We start from the raw sequence: 20,234 nt of genomic DNA, 5'->3' as shown, positions 1-20,234 counted from the left end.
CAAGATAAAAACAATAAAATTAGAACCAAGAACAACAATTATTTAATTCCTTCAAAAAATTAAAGCAACAACAAACTAAAAACAAATTAAAACTCGGATCACCTTTCTAAACATCTGGTTTATAAATCACAGGGTTCCTGAAGCAGGGGTTGTCATTCTCAACCAAGGAAATGAGTTTGGTGTTGGCGTATATTGGAGATGGGGAACCTTTGAACTTGCAGGTGTTCTTAGACTACAGTTCTTATCATACCTGACCGATTAACATGCTGGTGGCGGGTTATGAGACTCTAACAATTGGGGTCGGGGCACAGGTTCCCCATTCCCATCCCTGGTATATAGAACAAAGAGATGATCATGGCACATATAAATTCAGAAATAAAGGGTACTTACGTACTTCAGTTCTGCTTCTTTTTCATTATTTCTATCCTCTTTCACATCATCAGCATCTGATTCCGATTCACTTGTCCCCTGATGCGTTCTACTTCTCTTTTTCACTTTCTTGTGGTCTCGCTGTTTTTTCTTTTTCTTTCTTTTCTTGGCTGGTTTTTGGACACTTTCGCTGACTTCACTATCTCCCAATGTCTCTAAGCTGGAGGTTGTTCTGTTTATAAAATGTACAAAAATCTAAGAACAAAAACCGCACTGTTGATAATATTCACAATCCAATACTTCAAACTATGCGAAAACATAACGAGCTGGCAGGGAATGCTAGAAAAACTTCTTTTTTAAAAAAAATAATGGATGAAATACATGCATAAACTTAAAATACTAAAGAGATATTAATCAAAAAGTTAATTTATTCCAGGGCATTTAAAAAGACATCATTTGTAGCTAGTGTGTTGTTGAAGGGCAAAAGCTGTTATAGTTCAGAACTTAACTGGTTAAATTCCCTGGTGTGTGTCACCTGCTGACGTCAGCTTAAAGCTGGGCGGAGACAGAAGCTTTTAGAAGCTCAGGAGGAGGAGTTTTTCCCTGTACTTTCACTTCTTCTCTCTGTGTATCTGTGAGAGGGAGGCAATGGCTGCCAGCAGTGACGGACTTTGATGCTGTAATGTTTTAATAAAGAGCTGTAAATAGACACACCTGTCTATGTGTGCTTACAAGAAGTGAGACTGCTTTACACGCTGTGTTCTACTCTGCTAAAAGCCGTGACTGAGAAGAGACAGCAGGAGTTATTGCGCAGCTTGGGAGGAAGCGTGCCGGACCGCTGTAAGTGATTGATTGGGATCGTAAAGCTGTCTGAAGTCGCGGCTCTATCGATCAAGGGCCAGATCGATATCTATCCGAACAGGTTATGGAAGGTCAGACAACGCTCGTAAAGCAGTCGGTGTGAGCTCCAGGAATGCTTTGAAGTTAGCGTTCTGAGGCTGAGGGGCCGTCGAAGGCCAACGGGAGCTGACTGGGTACCGGAGAGCAAGAATGATTAATTGCCTGCTTCCGAGAGGCAATGAGAGCTTCTGATACACAGAGAGCTGGAGCTAAAAAGCAGCTAAGAGCTGGAGGCTGGGACGCAGCCGATAACGTTTCTCCACGGAAGGGAGAGCCAAGCAGCTGGTACGGAGTAAGTACAGCTTGGGGCACCTTGGGAGAACGGGAGAAGATGGCTGAAAGCCAGAATATACCGGTGGAGCCTCTAACTCTAAAGAGTTGGGCAACGTGGTCCAGAAGAATAAGGGGATGGTTCTTGGTTGAAGGCGTCTGGGAAGCAAACCAGTGGGAGCCGAAATCACCCCTTGGCTGGCCAGCAGCTGGAGCAGGAGATGCAAGCTGTGGGGCTGTGTTGGCTGAAGATAGCCAGAGAATGCAACTTGAGCTGGATATGCTCAGAGCATGCGTTGATGCATCGCTGAGGCCTCATTTGGAGGGCGTAACGACAGCGTGGGCTGCCTGGAATTTGCTGAAGGGCTTGTGTGAGGCGTCAGCGAAAGGCCAGAGCCCAGGAGAGGCTGGAGGATGCCCAGAAAGCCCAATGGGGGCTGAGACAGTGTTGGGGAGCTGTTGCAATGCTTCTACACGTCTGTGTGATGGACTGAGTCCTGGAGAGGCTGGACTGGCAGGCCCTGTTCCCGATGTCTTAGCCTCTAGGAGCGCTAGTGAGCAGATCGGGGGGGCAAAGAGTTCCAAAGGCAAGTTTAAAGAGCTTTCGCTTTGTGCTGAAGCAGAGAGGAGCTTCAGGGGGGGCCAGGCTGGTGGGAGGAGCCGTTCCAGAAGGAGGAAGGCCAGGCCAGCTGGCAGGAGCCCCGGGCAGTGTTTTTCCACTGGAGTTCAACGTCGGCGTGGCAGTTGCCCCCACCGGAGCAGAGAGCCGATGCAGGATGTTTGCAAAGACTTTTCCCATGGGAATCAGGCAGGTTTCCATGGCAACAGGCCTGGGAAGACAGGCAGGCGTGGAGCTGAGCCAGGTGGCCGTGGTAAACAGCAGGGAGAAGAGTCTTATCAAGTTTCTGCGAGTATGGCAGTGTTCGAAGACAGCCGAGTGGAAAATTCCGAGATGGCCTTTGTAATAGACTCTGCAGCTAACCGCAACATGGTTCCAGAGACCCCTGCAGTCGAGAGGTGGAATTGCACGGTAGTTCCGAAGGGACAGACTATTAAGTTCGCGAATGGACAGAAAACTAGAGTTTCCAAGTGCACTAATGCCTTTCTTTCTGTTTTACAGGAGGCGGTGGATTTTTGTGTTGTTCCGGAGATTCATCATTGTTTGTTATCTGTGCCTTATTTGTTAAGTAAGGGGTTCAAGGTTTGTTTTGAAAATGATGTCTGCACAATCTCCAAAGGGGGGAGGTTACTGGCCAAAGTGCGGAAGGGACAGAATGATCTTTTCATTCTTAAAACGTCTCTTGGGGGTGAGGGGAAGGTTGAGAAAGCACAAGCGTTGCGTGCTACAGTTCCCAACCAGCGTGCTACAATTCCCGCTCATAATGTTACATGTGCATGCGTATGGCATCAGAGAACGATTCACAATCCTTTAGAGGATTTGCAGGCGTTACCTGAGGTTGTTACAGGTTGTAAGATTAGAAATTGTCAAAGTGCCATTAATTGTGACACTTGCAAGGAAGCAAAGGTGAGAGGGTGCAGTTACCCAAAGGTGGAACGTGTAGCCACTAAACCTTTTGAGCTGGTACACATAGATTTGTCCGGTCCTGTCAAGGAACCAAGTCTGGGAGGGGCCAGGTTTCTGCTAACTTTTCTGGATGATTTCTCGCAGAATTCCTGGACTCACGGTCTCAAATCCAGGGAGGATGCAGCACAGCTGATCAAGAGCTGGATTGAGGGGGTGGAACAGAGGTTCTCCACCAGGGTTCAAGCGATCATCAGTGACAGAAATGCTGAGTACACTGGTTCTGCTTTGCAGAAGTTCTTTCAGAAGAGAGAGATACGACACACTGTTATTTCACCCCAGCAAGGGGGGGTGGCAGAGCTGAGGAGTGAAGCTCTGGTTAAGGCTGCACAGGTGATGCTGAAAGAAGCCAGGTTACCTCCTGAGTTTTGGCTGGAGGCTACGAGGGCTGTGTCATTCACCTGGAATCGTGTCTACAACTCACTGGTAGGCGACACACCGTTCTCTTTGTTAAATGGCCGAAAACCCCAGGTTCACTTTCTGCGGACTTTTGGGACTCCTGCGCTTGTCCCTTTGCCTAAGGCTTTGCGAGGGCCAGATGGAGCCAAAGTCCAGAAAATGATCTTCTGTGGGTATGAGCCAGAAGCCCGTGCATGGCGGTTTGCTTACCCTTCAGGTGATCAGAGTAAGGTGCTGATCAGTAAACATGCTGAGTTCTTAGAGGAGGTAAAGTCAAAGACTCCTGTTAGGCGTGATGTTCTCTCAGAATGTCTCTCTGATCCAGAAGACAGTTCTGATGAGGCGGAAGAAGAGGCTGAGGCTGCTGATGACGACCAGGTCACTGACCAGGGTCAAGAGCAGGATGTGGCATCTCCACAAGTTGTTAAGAGAGTGCCCAAAAGTCAGCCTAGTTCTCCTGTGAGTGTGATGGAAAGAATTTGAAGACGCTTTAAGTCAGAAGGAGAATCCCATGATGCAGAGGACACACCTGCTGATCAAAGTGAGTCAGAGGGAACACCTGAGTTTGTGCCTAGGAGGTCCAGTCGCACAACAAAGGGTATCCCACCAGAGAGGTACCAGGCCGCAGGTGCGTGGGTAAGTTTCGCACAGTGCGATTCTGAGAGTTGTGAGGTGGTTCCACAAATGCCAAACAGGTTTGCCAAGGGAAGGCGCAAGGCATTGGGGAAGGGATTGATCTCACAAGGTGTTACTGAAGATGTTGCACAGGTATCACGCAGGGACACAAGGGGGGGTGTTATAGTTCAGAACTTAACTGGTTAAATTCCCTGGTGTGTGTCACCTGCTGACGTCAGCTTAAAGCTGGGCGGAGACAGAAGCTTTTAGAAGCTCAGGAGGAGGAGTTTTTCCCTGTACTTTCACTTCTTCTCTCTGTGTATCTGTGAGAGGGAGGCAATGGCTGCCAGCAGTGACGGACTTTGATGCTGTAATGTTTTAATAAAGAGCTGTAAATAGACACACCTGTCTATGTGTGCTTACAAGAAGTGAGACTGCTTTACACGCTGTGTTCTACTCTGCTAAAAGCCGTGACTGAGAAGAGACAGCAGGAGTTATTGCGCAGCTTGGGAGGAAGCGTGCCGGACCGCTGTAAGTGATTGATTGGGATCGTAAAGCTGTCTGAAGTCGCGGCTCTATCGATCAAGGGCCAGATCGATATCTATCCGAACAAAAGCTACACAACGGGCAGCTTCATTTATTTATTCATAGGGTGCTCTTCAGCTAAAATATTTCAGAAACAGCTAACAAAAGATTTTTAAAATATAAGAACGATATAAAACATAGCCATTAGTTTTTAAAAAACAAACGAAAAGGGCTAGATTAAAGCAATATGGAATTCCATACCTTTAAAGGCCTGGGAAATTACCGTATTTTTCGTGCCATAGGACGCTCCGTCCCATAGGACGCACCAAGTTTTTTTTGGGGGGGGGGGGAAATATAGGAAAAAATTCCTTTTTTCCAAAACCAGGTCGGGGAAACCGAACCAGGTCAAGGAACAGCGGGATGGTGGCGCTGCGCCTCCCGGCTGTCCCCCAAGCTTGTGGGGCTGGCCGATGTCTGCGCGGGGCGCTCTGCTTCAGTACGCCCTGCCCGCCAGGCAGCAGGCTGCTATACGCAGTGTGGGGAGCCCTGTGGGGAACTCCTGCAGGGCTCCCCACGCTGCGGATGTCTGCCCAGCGCGAGGGGCGCTCTGCTTCAGGGTGCCAATCGCGCCGGGCGGCAGGCTGCTATCCGCAGCCTAGACAGCCCTTCGGGAACACCCGCAGGGCTGCCTAGGCTGCGGATGAGTTCCCGAAGCGCCGGGCGCTCTGCTTTCAGCGCACCCGGCGCTCCGGGAAGCAGGCTGCGCACCGACCCCTCTCGCTCTCCAAGCTTTCAGCGAAAGCCTGCATTCGCCCCATAGGACGCACCCAGATGTCCCCTTCATTTTTGGAGGGGGAAAAGTGCATCCTATAGGGCAAAAAATATGGTAAGACACAAAAAAATTATCAGGCTCATAGCCAGGTGAGCCTCCTTGGGAAAAGAATTCCACGTGATAAGCTGAGACATCAGCAGGTGAATGGGAACCCATGAAGGAAATGACTGTGAGGAGGATTTTAAAAACCAGACAAGTGCGTGCAGGAGAGAGCAGTCCTTAAGGTAATCTGAACCCAGGCTGTACAGGACTTGCATTATTCCTCCTAACACCCCCCCCAAAAAATGAAAACAGAGCAGAGGATGTTGCTGGGTAGGGGCTCCTTGCCTTACCTATGCCAGCCTTTTTTTTTCACCCAACAACAACAACATCCTCATCTACAGGGAAAAGGTACAGGGGAGTTAAGTAGCTGGGAAGTGATTTTGAGCAGAAAAACAGCTGGGAGGAGAAAGACTGAACAGCCCCCTCCTTTGCACCTGAGTTCAGTTTCTCACGGCTACTTTCCGATTATCATAAGAAAGAATCACAGAACTGTCCCTTCCAGGCAGCTGAGCCAAAGCCATCTCCTTTTCTAACACAGATTGATTACTGGGAAGAATCCAGTAAGTTTTTGCTATACTGAAAAGAGCATTACATCAATGGTAGCAAAGCATCTTAGTGATCATGACAGGATGATTCTTGAATCGTTGTGAAATTCAACAGCCACAGAAATTAAGTATGAACCATTGTTCCCAGTGGCCTAAACCCATGTTTCATCTATCAAGACAATCACTTACTATTTATAAAAGAAGCATTAACCTAAACGTAATGGCTGTGATCTAAAGAGCCACATGCAGTGGGGAATGTATGTGCTTGTATACCAAGGTTTTTCAGAGTTCCCTTTTCCTAATACCCTTTCCCTGTATTCTCAAACGCTCTTTCCTGAAAGCAAAGGACGCTCCCAAGCAGTGTAAATCTTAATTTGCTTTGGGTAGATAGCATTTTAAACATGGTGGGTGGACATCTAAGTACCACCAAATTCTAGGTGCAGTGGAGTTCAGAGCTCAAAATAAACTTTGCATCAAGGAACTGGCAGACTAGCCTAAACATATTTAGGCATGGCTAAACCCATCTAAGGTTTAGGTGCAGTCAACTGTATAAGAGCAAGCTGTATGTTTATCAAAAAGATTTCTAGACAAGAATGTTATTTTTTATGGCAATTAATTAGTGGCAGTATGGTTTCAAACTGGATGGAGGCCCGCTCGTTGAGATTCCTGCATTGCAGGGGGTTGAACTAGATGACCGCCAGGGTCCCTTCTAACGCTACAATTCTATGATTCTAATACACCAACCCTGTAATGATAATGCTGAACCGTACTTTTTTTAAAAAGGTCTTCAAAAACATTCTGCAGAAAAAATTCAAAGTTCACTGAAGAACAAATAATTGATGCATCTATTAAAGAGGGGGTTTCAGTGTTATTCTAAAGCAGCAATGCGGCAGCAAGCAAAGGCTATAGCAGCCAAGTCTGCTGCTTGTGGCTGGAAAGCCAAACAGGAAGTTTGTGACTGTTGCCATGGGAACAAAGGGGCAGTCCATTCTGTACTGAGCACCGGATGTTAGCTCAGTGGGTTTGTCATATGACCTGTACAGGATGTACATGGGTGGAGTAGGAGTTTCTCTCTGTCTGTTGAAGAGAGCAGACATGTTTACTGTATGACTGCTAAAAGACACAAATAAAGACATGTAGATACGTTTACTGTCTGTGTCTGATTCCCCTCCCTGGGGACATGCAGGGAGCAGGGAGGAGAAGGAGGAGAAGCAGTTGGTGTGTTTTCCTCACAGCCTGAGGAAAATCGCCGGAACGGACCTCGAGAATGTTTATTCCTGCCGGGAGTCGCCGGAGGGAGGTCTAAGGAATTCAGCCGGTGCCTGAACAGATAGGCACATACCTCAAGACGGGCTAGAATTCCAACAGTGGTAGCAGACGCCGGTTGCTGTTTTCATCGACCTCTGCATCAAGAAGTGGCCTCCATGGAAGCCTGAGGTGAGAAAGCTGATTCTCTGCAGCCAGAAGCTGACCAGAAGAATCTGAAAGCCAAGCAACGGAGCCCAGGTATGAGATTTTCGGGCTTAGAAGTGTGAATGCAGATTGATTTATTCTCTGCTTCGAGGGAGCAAGGTTTGATAAAAACAGCTCCAGTCAAAAGAGAAACCGCATTCCAAACATTCCTGTGGTTAATCCTGTCCAAGGGATGGAATGCACTGTTGCTAAGCGATGCCCTTCAGCGAAGGCCATGCCTCAGAGAGGAGAAGTTAAAGTTAAAATGGAATGTTTTGACTACACAGTCTGAAGAGCTCTTGGAAAATTCCAATGCAGCTAGCGTTCAGAGCTGCCAGGTGGCACAGAGTGTAAACAAGCCAGCTATTGGATTTTAGAGGCTTGTGTTTGAGAGTCAGTGCAAGGACTCAAAATGGATGCCAAGAAGGGGGGAGGCCTGCCTACTCCAGACCTCCTGACCAGTGACAATTATGCATCTTGGTCTGTTAAGATGAAGGCCCTGCTGCAGAATCAGAGACTGTTTGAGGTGATTGAGAACCCCATTCCAGCAGCACCAACGCGTGCTTGGGAGTCACAGGATGTGAAGGCCAGAACTGCTATAATTCTGTGCGTGTCAGATTCGCAGCTGATCCACGTACAAGATTTACTGCACGCGAAAGATGTTTGGGACACGCTGAGAAGGACACATCAGAGAGATGCAGGTTCTTCAGCGTTGCTGTATTTTGAGAAGCTGACCAACCTGAGGCTTGCGCCTGATGGAGATGTTCAAGCGCACCTGACGGAAATGAAATTTCTGCGTCAACAGATGGTGGAACGTAACTTCCGTCTGCAGGAGGAAGTGTTTTGCTTCATGGTGATAAACAGCCTGAATCGGACTTACAAAACAGTTGCCAGTCAGCTGGGGTCTCTCCCAGCAGCGGATCTCACGTCGGACAGGGTCTTTGCCATCGTGCTGAATGAACATGACAGACTTTCCGCCCTGGAAGTCAAGGACAGGGGGAGCAAAGAACGGAGTTCTAACGCCCCTACTGCTGTTGCTACTGGAGGAGACGCTGTAGCTTTAAACGTTGTCCGATGCTACAATTGTGGGCAGACTGGGCATCTACAGCGGTACTGCAAGAAGCCACGTAAGAACAGAGGAGCTAAGGCGAGCTCCACAAAGTCTGAGGCGTCAGACAAAGGTCACACCAAGCCAAAGGCAAAGACTGCAAAAGCTTTGATGTCGCTAAAAGCCACACCAGAGGTGGGAAACTTCTTTGTCCTAGACACGGGCGCGACGGTTCACATGACAGGACACAGAGGACTATTAACTACGTTTGAGAAGCAAAGCTTCGCTGTGCAACTAGCCAACGGTCAAGAGCTGGAAGCGACCGGGATTGGAACTGTGTATCTTAAAAGTCTGAACTTGACTATAAGCAATGTTTATTTGGTTCCAGAGTTGAAGTATAATCTGCTCAGCGTTTCGCAGATTGCCAAGAAGGGACTAAAACTGTCCTATGATGATCAAAACTACAAGATCTACAAAGATGGAGAGTTGTATCTTTCTGCCAAAGAGAAAGATGGACTGTATTTGTTGCCTTTTGATCAAAGTGATTACATGAAATGTAATTCTTGTGATTCTAACATGATCTCTTTTACAGGTGTAGCCAAGAAGAACGCCAAGCAGGTCACATCGAGGGTCAACAGGGCATTTCAGCGGGTGTATGCTGATGTGATTGGTCCTTTAGCACCATCTAGAGGCAATGCAAAGTATTACCTAATATGTGTTGATTCTTTTACAGGTTTTGTCTGGCTTTATCTTTTGGAGAGACCGAAAGAAGCCTTAGAAAGGTTTAAAGAGTTTTGTGACAAGGTTAAAAACATGCATGATGCTGACATAGATTGTCTTTGCACAGATGAGAAGCCAATTTTTCTTTTACAGGAGTTCCAGAGGTTCCTGAAGAAGAAAGGGATAAGACACAAAACTGCTAGTTCTGAAGAAGCTTGGAACAAATGTGTTTGTGTTAGGGTGAACAGAGAATTGCAAAAGGGAATGCATGCGCAATTGCTAAGTTCACATCTGCCACATGAGTACTGGGCTGAGTCGCTAATGTCATTCTGTTACACGTGGTTGAGAAAGTTTTCAAAAGAGTTGGGAAGTTCTCCTTTTGAGAAACTGTTCCACAGAAAACCTTCTGTTGCCCATTTCAAGGTTTTTGGGTCTCATGTGAGAACAGAAGCTCCAGGTGGAGTAAAGAATGCCAGAGGCATTTTTGTGGGTTATGAAAAGGGTCTCTACAGAGTAATTTTGTCTGAATCTGGAAAGGTGATTCTCACAAAATTTCTAGAGAGTGCTCCTGAACAGGAGAGAGTGATTGTTCACACATTTCCCACAGGTGATGATGATTCTGATGATGATGATGATGAGTTTGATCTTATTGAGTTCAGTAGTACTGATGATGACAGCGATAGCTCAGACAGCTCAGTTGTCACAGTCATTGAGAGGAAATCTCACACAATGACTAGACCCTCAGAAGAGGAGGATGAACCACTGATTAAGCTTAGTACTGGTTCTCCAGAGAGTTCACAGGCTGAACCAGAAAGCAAAGGAGAGCAGCACCTCTTACGTAGGTCTGAGAGAGCAACGAAGGGTGTACCACCAAAGAGGTATTCACAAGAGTTTGCTAACTTAGCTGTTGCTGTTGTAAACGACCAAGGTCAGATTGAAGCTGTGTCTGAGTCAGAGACAAAGGCACAACAGAGAGTTATTAACCAAGGTAATGCAGAAGCACTCATTCCTTGGAAGTCACACAACCAGAGAGGTACATTGGTAAAACCAGTGGCGGGTAGTTCCAAGGGTGGAACTGAAACAACAGGGGAATGTTATAAGTATAACAACTGTTTGTTTTCTTCTCTGGATGACGCTTTGCTCGCAGCACGCATTGATACTTTAGGGGGAGTATGTTATTCTAAAGCAGCAATGCGGCAGCAAGCAAAGGCTATAGCAGCCAAGTCTGCTGCTTGTGGCTGGAAAGCCAAACAGGAAGTTTGTGACTGTTGCCATGGGAACAAAGGGGCAGTCCATTCTGTACTGAGCACCGGATGTTAGCTCAGTGGGTTTGTCATATGACCTGTACAGGATGTACATGGGTGGAGTAGGAGTTTCTCTCTGTCTGTTGAAGAGAGCAGACATGTTTACTGTATGACTGCTAAAAGACACAAATAAAGACATGTAGATACGTTTACTGTCTGTGTCTGATTCCCCTCCCTGGGGACATGCAGGGAGCAGGGAGGAGAAGGAGGAGAAGCAGTTGGTGTGTTTTCCTCACAGCCTGAGGAAAATCGCCGGAACGGACCTCGAGAATGTTTATTCCTGCCGGGAGTCGCCGGAGGGAGGTCTAAGGAATTCAGCCGGTGCCTGAACAGATAGGCACATACCTCAAGACAGGCTAGAATTCCAACATTCAGAAATTTAAGGACTATCTTGGGAAATATTGCAAAATTAATGAATGCTAGAATGATGTTGGTTTAGAAATTAAGTGGTTTTCAGCTGCAATGATTAAGTAAAAAGAAAAGAAAGGTTGAAAATTAAATGAAAACTAAGGGTGAGGATTTGCTGAATTAATAATTAGAAATTGGAATACAAAAAGGGGAGGTACGAGGAGGTCTGGGAAGTAAGTTATAAGAAAATAAGGGAATGAAATTTTACTTGTTTTTAAACTGTTTTTAGTTTTGTATTTTTTATGTTTGATATGTCTTTTTTGTGTTTTATTTTTTCTGTATAATTTTTGAAATGTTAATAAATATCTTTTTTAAAAATAAATAAATAAAGAGGGGGTTTCAATAATTACTTTTGTGCCCTAATGAATGGACATTATACTGTGTATAAGCAACCAAGTTTGCACTGCAAAGCTGGCCACATGCTTCCGCTTGCTTTCAGTACATTACAAGGGGGGGGGGGCGTTGCTCAAAAGTTCCAAAGAACACAAAATAAAAACCAGTATCTCTCTGCCCTTTGCTGGAAAGGATGTGGAGAGAGAGTCTCCTATTTTCATGCATGTTGGAGCTGGACATTGGTATAGTCCTTTGGGGGAAAGGCATTTCACGTTATTGCCGAAATGACACAGCAAACAACCCCCAATTTGGGTCTTGCCTTATTATCATTAGATCCAAATTCAAACAAGAACCTTAAATGCAAAGATAGGGAGCCTTCTTTAGGGAAGTTTTTAATGACTGATGTTTTAATGTATTTTTAATCTTTGTTGGAAGCCGCCCAGAGTGGCTGGGGAAACCCAACCAGATGGGCGGGGTATTATTTATCATCATCATCATCATCATTAAGCATTTTTTCCTGTTATCGGCAGCCCGTTATTCAAAACAATATACAAAAATCCCCATTTAAGTCGGGTTAAATAATATTTGGAACATGGCTTTATCAGAACACCTTACTCGCCACAGAAAGGTAATTACGGGCCCTTCAAAGATGGACACTTTGGGCGAGACTTGTTTTCCTTTCTTTTCCTTTATAAATGGGAAGGGAGATACTTTTATTCCACCCTCAAAGCAAGAATCTCTGGGGAGAGGCTACTTGGAATTGATAAATACATAAATAATCATATTGCTTGTGTACTATGTACTGCATGCGAGACTGAATAAGAATGCACCACTGGACAAGTTGTTGTAGTTATATGTTGCTCTTGCAATTAAATGAAATCAGAAACAGTAACAATGTATCGTGGGAAGGCAAGGTCCCAAAGAACACACTACCTTTGGAGCAGGGATTTGTCCGAGGCAAGGTCTGTGGCCTTTAAAGCATGCTGGTGTAGTCTCAGAGCATCTTCACTGCAGAAGCTCGGGTTGGTTAGCCAGTTCAAGTCTGCAGATACAAAAGACAGGTCAATTTTTCAAGAAAAGTCCTCACTGTGTTGTTTTTTTAAGCTGGGGGTTTACCTTGTCAGCAGACAATACAGCTTACAACAGACATGATGAGGAACTAAATAATAATCATCAATTACAGTCCTTGAAAGTTTAATAACTTTAATAACTTAATAACTTTAATAAATAACTTAGTAGCTTTCACATATTGTGTAATACAGTGGTACCTCTGGATGCGAACGGGATCCATTCCGGAACCCCGTTCGCATCCAGAAGCAAACGCAACCCGCGTCTGCATGCGCGTGACGTCATTTTGACCATCTGCGCATGCGCGAGCGGCAAAACCCGGAAGCAACGGAGCACGTTACTTCCAGGTTGCTGCAGCACGCAACCCGAAAATACTTATCCTGAAGCTACTTCAACCCGAGGTATGACTGTATTCCAAGGTAAATGCCTTCCACCTGATAATAAAATTGGAACTGTAAGAATGGTGCTAAAAACACTTTGACAACGCTAGACAGGTGGCAACCATTGTGAGCATGTGTGACTGACACACGACCGCCAATACGTGGGTCCTTTTGGACCCGGAAGAGGGCAGAACAGGAGCGGGTGGAACAGGGGTGGGCGTATGTACGCTCAACCAACACGCGTGGGGGCCAGGAAGGGAACCTCCATGAAAAATGGTTGCCACCTGAACAAATAACAGTGGGAACTAGATGGAATTCCAATTGCCATGTCCCAATATCCTTCTTTTCCCTGTAATACTCCTGATGTCTGATGTCTTCAAATTTGTGCTTTCCCAACCGCCTCCCACCCAACCGCCAATAATGTGGAAGGACAGAGAAGCATACAATATTTCTGGGATTTCCCAGACATATCCAGAATCCAGCTGTTTCTAGCAGTGTTCAGGTGGACACCAGAAAAATGTCCAGCTATATGGCAGCCCATGGCAGCTGTGCCATAAAACAAAACAAAACAAAACAAGCTTAGCTCAACAACTTTTCTGGCAACCCTACGATATGACAGCATCACATTACATGTTTCTGGAACTAAAAGGGGGGGGGGAGAGACGTTGGGTTGCAAGCCTGTGTCTGGAGCAGCCTTTCTCAACCTTGGGTCCCCAAATGTTGCTGGACTACAACTCCCATCATCCCTGGCCACTGTCCTGTGAGCTAGGGATCATGGGAGTTGTGGTCCAGCAACATCTGGGGATCCAAGGTTGAGAAAGGCTGGTAGAGGAACCTCCAGTTCCACCTTTAATGTTTGTAGGCTGTAGTTGGAGAGCAGCTATGGTTCAATGGCAGAGCACACAGAAGGTCCTAGGCTTGATCCCTAACATCTCTGGGTAATGTTGGAGAAGAACCCTGTCTGGAACCCTGAAGAGCTATTTCCAATCAATGTAGCCAATACTAATGATCTGACTTGGTATAAGGCAACTATCAATGTAACTATCTACATGAAATGAAGATGCACTGAAATTATGAGGGCTTAAATGTGGCTTAGCTTGCCCGCAAGTCATGCTCATCTGCTACTTTTAGGAGAACTAAATTATTTTTTATTATTCAGGCGCTTGGCTATAATGCCATTGCACAGTGGGTCAGGAGAAAATATTTGAAATGAGTCACATATTTCATGGTTATCACTTTGGCTTTTTAAATTAAATCCATTCCTCCTCTTTTCCCATCAGTTGTCCAAGACATAAAAATCCCCCAAGAATTTATTTCCATATATCTTTGCGCAGCACTTAGCATGAAGTCCTATAAATCACAACGGGATAAGATTTAATATCTGCTCATCTCGTTGAGAAGCCCTATGAAGGTTTAAGAGATGATGTTTGCATTATCACCAGGAACATTCTGGTAATTTTTCTTTTGTCCTTCACAGTAGGAAGAATAGTAGTGTGGGAGCTGCGTGAAGTAGACTGTCACGTTTTCTATGGAAAGCTAGTTTGAGCCACAGCAAGGGCCAACAGCTTGTCCAGCTGGTTCATCTAGAATTATGAGGGGGAAACAGTATCACATTTATCTATTCAAAACTGAGAAAGACATTTGGCCTTTCTAGTACATCAAATCTGGGGTAGGGAACCTGTTTCTGCCTGAGGTCTGCATTCTTTTATGAGAACCATATTTTAGTGATGGGGAGCCCCAGTGGGTGGAGCAATTAATGTAAAATTTACCTCTGAACAGTAGGTTAATTTCTACACACACACACATACATCCCTATCTACCCTCTTATAGGCAAGCACGAGGCATTACCAGAGGTCAAGGGTACATTCCAGCCCTCAAGGAGGGTACAATACAGGGCTGGTGATTGACGAGGCCCACGGAGAGTCTCGGGGGCTATACAGAGACATCTGGAGAACCATATCCATCCCCCCAGGCCTGAAGTTTCCAACCTCTGTATTGCACAGTTGCCTAGGCATTTGGATCTCGGCTGGCAGCCTTATTCCATCTTTAAGGCTGGAATAATGGTTTAGAATCAGACAGATGTGGCTCACCAGGTAGGCTGGAGCTGCTATGCTAACTTCCAGGCAGGACGGTCACTGTTGCTTACTGGGAGGGAGAGGGGCAAGGCAGCAAGGGAGGTCAGCGCGGAGCAAACACACCAGCAGAGCCAATCCAGCAGTCCCGGCCATGTGCTTGCACCATGCCACCAATGTACCACACAGCGAGCAGCTTCTGGGATTAGAGTTCTGACAGAACTGAATCTGGAATATTTTGTAGCATGATGAGAACGCTGCAGTTCAAGAATGCCAACCATTCCCACTGCTAATGCTGCCAGCTGACAACTCATAATGTAAACAAATCGGAAGATGAAGTGAGTTCATGGGTCGTTACTCCTAAATAACTGGCTGTGTAAAAAAGCTCCTTAATTTGTCTGCGGAGCAAATCGTATAACTTCGCAGAATCAAATGAGGACTCGAGAATTAAATCAGTTTTCAGAAAAAGAGATCTTCAGCTGACAGCAGCAGTCAGCGCCATCTGTTTTCTAAAATGATTACAGTGGCTTAGACAAATTTCGTGCGGGGATAATCAGGGTCTAGTGAAAACAATTTTGAAAGCCAGCACCACCTACTATGTGGCCTCAAGAAAGTCACCTGCCTGAAAGACACCAGGAAGAATGATGCGATGAATGTGAAAATAAATTGAGCAGAAAATGTATGAAACCAGATATCAGTGTGGAAACAATAGTATCCATTGTAGCTTTTATTTGAAAACAGGGTAACTGGCAACATTAGGGCCCAGAAATTATGAGGGGAATGTAGACTCAGTAAAGACCCCCAAAGGAAATAGCACTCAATACCATTTGCTGCAGGAACTAGTTGCCAATTTTGTGATAATTTGAATGAATTTTGATGGGATCACAACATTTGACGACATAGGAAGAATCCTGCTGGTAGTATCCTGTTCTCACAGTGATCAACCAGATGCTTGGAAGTGTTGCTGTTTCTTTGCTACCTCTATGGTTACAAAATTTTATTTCCAGAGCCATTCTTTCTTTAGCTAAGATTTGTGCTCGTTTCTTCTTCTTCTAAGACTCTAAAGACCACTTGGGATTTCCAAATTATCTATCCAGGTGTAGGTCAGGCTCAAACTCTGTTGAGCTTCAGAAAAGAAACTGTATGGCTTTAGTCCCAATAAAGTATGAAATCAGTTCACAACACAGAGATGCAAAAGCATCGTTCCTTTAAAAAGCAACTTTGGAGGTACCTTATTGCTTGAAAGCTAAAAGTCTTGGGGAGCACTCTAGAGATGCATAAGTATGTATTTTTGTGAATTTAAAAGAAAATTACATTTTTAACCCACCCACAAAAAATGCCTGACAGGAAACTATGTACTTGCAGCATTTTGATAGCAAAATCAGACATCAGACAGATGGTAATCCTGTTCAAGCATTCAAAGAACACGTGAGGGCATAAAGTATTAAGAGGGTAGTGGGCATCCCGCCATAACCCCATCACTTGACCCCCAATATGGGGAATTATCTAGATGATAATCAGTTGTAACTGATTATCTAGATCCACAACAATCTGGGCTCAGAACTAAATCAGTTTGGTTGCCTTGATGGATGACCTCTATTGTGAGAGACATGGGGAGTGTGACCATGCTACTTTTGACAATCTCTCAGGGGCTTTTGATACCATTTACCACACTATCCTCTTGGACCAACTCAGAAGGGTAGGTACCGGAGGCACCAAATTAGGGTAGTTCCATTCTTACCTTCAGATCTGTGATCAGACAGTAAGACTCTGTAAGTGTACTGTACCTCAACACTCAGGCACTAGTGCTATGAGTAATATCCTCACTCACTCCAATGCTGTTTAACACCTATATGAAGCTTTTGGGAGCCATCATTAAGAGTTTTCGAGCAAGGTGCCACCACTGTTGTTCTTATTGTATTTTAATTGTTGTACATAATTATTTGCTTCAGCATAGGCTGCCAGGCGCTGAGTACATACATAATTTTATTTGTATGCTGCCTTTCCATAATTAAAACCATACTCCAGGTGGCTTAGAACGTTAAAAAAACTACATAATTGCAAACTTAGCAAAAGCAGTCATAAACAATGAAACATCAAAAAGTACACAACCAAATCGAACCACTTTCCACAAAAATAATGGGATCTAAAATAAATTTACAAAAAAAATTATCAATAATAGCAACACACACACACCGCCTCCCACAAACCACTAAACAATACAAAAGTCTGTTTAGCAACCTCAGCTTTTGTAACTGGAGTCAGACAGGGCCCCACCTGACAGACAGGGAGCTGGTCTTCCAGGACTCAGCTGCAATGATCCACCATGAGGGCTAGAAACTTAAATATTTTTAATAGTGTGACATCCCTAAAACATTACCTCAAGCATCTGCATCTCATACAAATGTGGATCCCATAGTTCTTTGCCAGTTTCTAAATTTCAGCAGGATTATTTCAAACTGCTTGAGCACGACACGCCTTCAAAAAGGCCATCTCCACCTTTACACCATATTAGGATCTCTCAGAGAGAATGAATCCTCTTAACAATTAGTTGCATGACAGTTCAGGATATCAAATGCATGTAAGCAGACCGAGGTGCATGGCTGTCACGGAGAAAGGGTGTTAAAGCATGTCGTCCATTTTAATCAGCTATTTTATCTACAGTTCCCTATCATGTTACTTGGCCAGAAAGTTTGAGACTCAGACGACCAGTCAAAAGAATGAGAGCTGGACAGCAATCTAAGCCAACTGAATTAGAAGCAAATCCCGCAGAAACCAACAGAATCTGTGGCCCAGTACTGTCCTGAAGTATGTAGCTGGACTTCTCCAACAAGGCTCTGAGCACAAGAAATCAACACAGAGAAGACGGAGAAAAAGGAGATGCTTGGAAAGAGGGCGATGATTAGAGGTACAGTGGTGCCCCGCAAGACGAATGCCTCGCAAGACGAAAAACCCGCAAGACGAAAGGGGTTTTCGGTTTTTGCGACGCTTCGCTAGACGATTTTCCCTATGGGCTTGCATCGCAAGACGAAAGCCCATAGGGAAATCTCGGGGACCTTTTTTTAAATGCTGGCGGTGGGGAGCAAAGCCTTCCCCCCCCCTCCGGACTTCAGAAGAGGTCCAGGAAGGCCGGCGGGGGCGAAAGGCTTTGCTCCCCACCGCCAGCATTTTAAAAGCGGTCCGGGATAGCAGGGAAGCGCTTCCCGCTATCCCGGACGGCTTTTGAAGGCAGGCAGGGGGGGCAAAGACTTTTGCCCCCCCGCCTGCCTAACCGGGGGCTTTTAAATCGCCCCGGGACTGTCCGGGGCGATTTAAAAGCCCCCGGACGGCTTTTGAAGCCTCCCCCCGCCGCCCGGCTTCGGGGCATCGTCCCGATGCCGGGCGGTGGGGCAGGAACGCCTCCCCCCGCCGCCCGGCATCGGGGCATCGTCCCGATGCCGGGCGGTGGGGCAGGAACGCCTCCCCCAGCCGCCCGGCTTCGGAACGATGTCCCGAAGCCGGGCGGGAAAGCCTCCCCCCGCCGCCCGGCTTCGGGGCAACGTCCCGATGCCGGGCGGTGGGGCAGGAACGCCTCCCCCAGCCGCCCGGCATCGGAACGATGTCCCGAAGCCGGGCGGCCGGGCGGGAAAGCCTCCCCCCGCCGCCCGGCTTCGGGGCATCGTCCCGATGCCGGGAAGTGGGGCAGGAACGCCTCCCCCAGCCGCCCGGCTTCGGGGCATCGTCCCGATGCCGGGCGGTGGGGCAGGAACGCCTCCCCCAGCCGCCCGGCATCGGAACGATGTCCCGAAGCCGGGCGGCCGGGCGGGAAAGCTTCCCCCCGCCGCCCGGCTTCGGGGCAGGAACGCCTCCCCCAGCCGCCCGGCTTCGGGGCATCGTCCCGATGCCGGGCGGTGGGGCAGGAACGCCTCCCCCAGCCGCCCGGCTTCGGGGCATCGTCCCGATGCCGGGCGGTGGGGCAGGAACGCCTCCCCCAGCCGCCCGGCTTCGGGGCATCGTCCCGATGCCGGGCGGTGGGGCAGGAACGCCTCCCCCAGCCGCCCGGCTTCGGGGCATCGTCCCGATGCCGGGCGGTGGGGCAGGAACGCCTCCCCCAGCCGCCCGGCTTCGGGGCATCGTCCCGATGCCGGGCGGTGGGGCAGGAACGCCTCCCCCAGCCGCCCGGCTTCGGGGCATCGTCCCGATGCCGGGCGGTGGGGCAGGAACGCCTCCCCCAGCCGCCCGGCTTCGGGGCATCGTTCCGATGCCGGGCGGTGGGGCAGGAACGCCTCCCCCCACCGCCCGGCATCGGAACGATGTCCTGAAGCCGGGCGGCCGGGCGAGAAAGCCTCCCCCCGCCGCCCGGCATCGGAACGATGTCCCGAAGCCGAGCGGCGGGGCGAGAAAGCCTTTGTCCCCCCTGCCTGCCTTCCCAGGGGCTTTTAAATCGCCCCGGACAGCGGAGAAGTCCTCCGCTGTCCCGGGCGATTTTAAAATGCATCTTCCCCGTCGGGGGAAGGCGTTTTCCATAGGAACGCATTAATTGATTTTCAATGCATTCCTATGGAAAACCGTGCATCGCAAGACGAAAAACTCGCAAGACGAAGAGACTTGCGGAACGAATTAATTTCGTCTTGCGAGGCACCACTGTAGTTTCCCCGCTGCCCACGTTTTACAAGCCGCCCGTCCATCCCGTCCTTTTGCTCAAAACTAAGGGAAATGTGCATTTGCCTGTATGGGGAATGAGCCTATTGTGTGTGTGTGTGTGTGTGTGTGTGTGCATATATACACACACACACACACACACACACACACAAAGCAAAATGCAAGAATCCCATACTTTTCAAAGGGGAAGGGGAAGGATATCCCTGCAGAAACTACTTTAGGTCTCGGCGCGCGGAGGTAAAGCAGGGACCCGCTTTGAAGGGCGAGTGACTTCAATTAACAGGACGAGCCCATCAAGGCAGTCGGAGTGGGGGGGGGGAGGAAGAGTCCATTTACCTCTCCTAGAGCCCTCGGTCTCGCCCGCTGGCGCCTCCCCGGGTTTAGCAGCGCCCGCGAAAGCCGGGAAAAGAGCCATCCCGTCCCTGCTCACGGAAGCATCGAAGGCGCTTCCCGGATGCCGTTCCCACGGAAGAAATCGCGTGGGCCGAGACAAGATGGCGGCAGCGCAGCGCCTTGCCCGAGCATGCCGGGAAATGTAGTTTCGCCCGGCTTCAGCTCCAAAATGGCGCCGGCTACCCAGATGCTAAGGCGAAGAGGCCACACTGGTTATAATGTGGGCGAATGGCTAGGGTTAAGATGGCTGCAGTCTCAGCAAACACCGCCTTGTTCCTGGTCGCTGCAATTGTGTTGCTGCAGTTATTACTGTCGCTGTCTCTTCTCCATGCATCT

The 20,234-nt window shown here is 47.6% G+C and overlaps 1 protein-coding gene across 1 annotated transcript in view; it reads right to left on the bottom strand.

Moving 5' to 3' along the window:
- Positions 1-20,014, bottom strand: part of NRDE2 (NRDE-2, necessary for RNA interference, domain containing) — a 37,819-nt gene extending 17,805 nt beyond the window's left edge. The window contains exons 1-3 of the mRNA XM_081909510.1: positions 19,842-20,014; positions 12,278-12,386; positions 395-601 (exon numbers count right to left, since the gene is read on the bottom strand). Of these exons, the coding sequence (XP_081765636.1) occupies positions 395-601; positions 12,278-12,386; positions 19,842-19,920 (395 nt within the window). The 5' untranslated portion in view covers positions 19,921-20,014. The remainder of the gene's footprint in view (positions 1-394; positions 602-12,277; positions 12,387-19,841) is intronic.
- Between the last annotated feature and the right edge of the window lie 220 nt (positions 20,015-20,234).

The sequence above is a fragment of the Podarcis melisellensis genome (genome assembly GCF_964234715.1).
Source record: "Podarcis melisellensis genome assembly, chromosome: 1".
NCBI classification, from domain to species: domain Eukaryota; kingdom Metazoa; phylum Chordata; class Lepidosauria; order Squamata; family Lacertidae; genus Podarcis; species Podarcis melisellensis.
The sequence above is the reverse complement of the archived record's forward strand: the minus strand, read 5'-3'. Positions and strand labels throughout refer to the sequence as shown.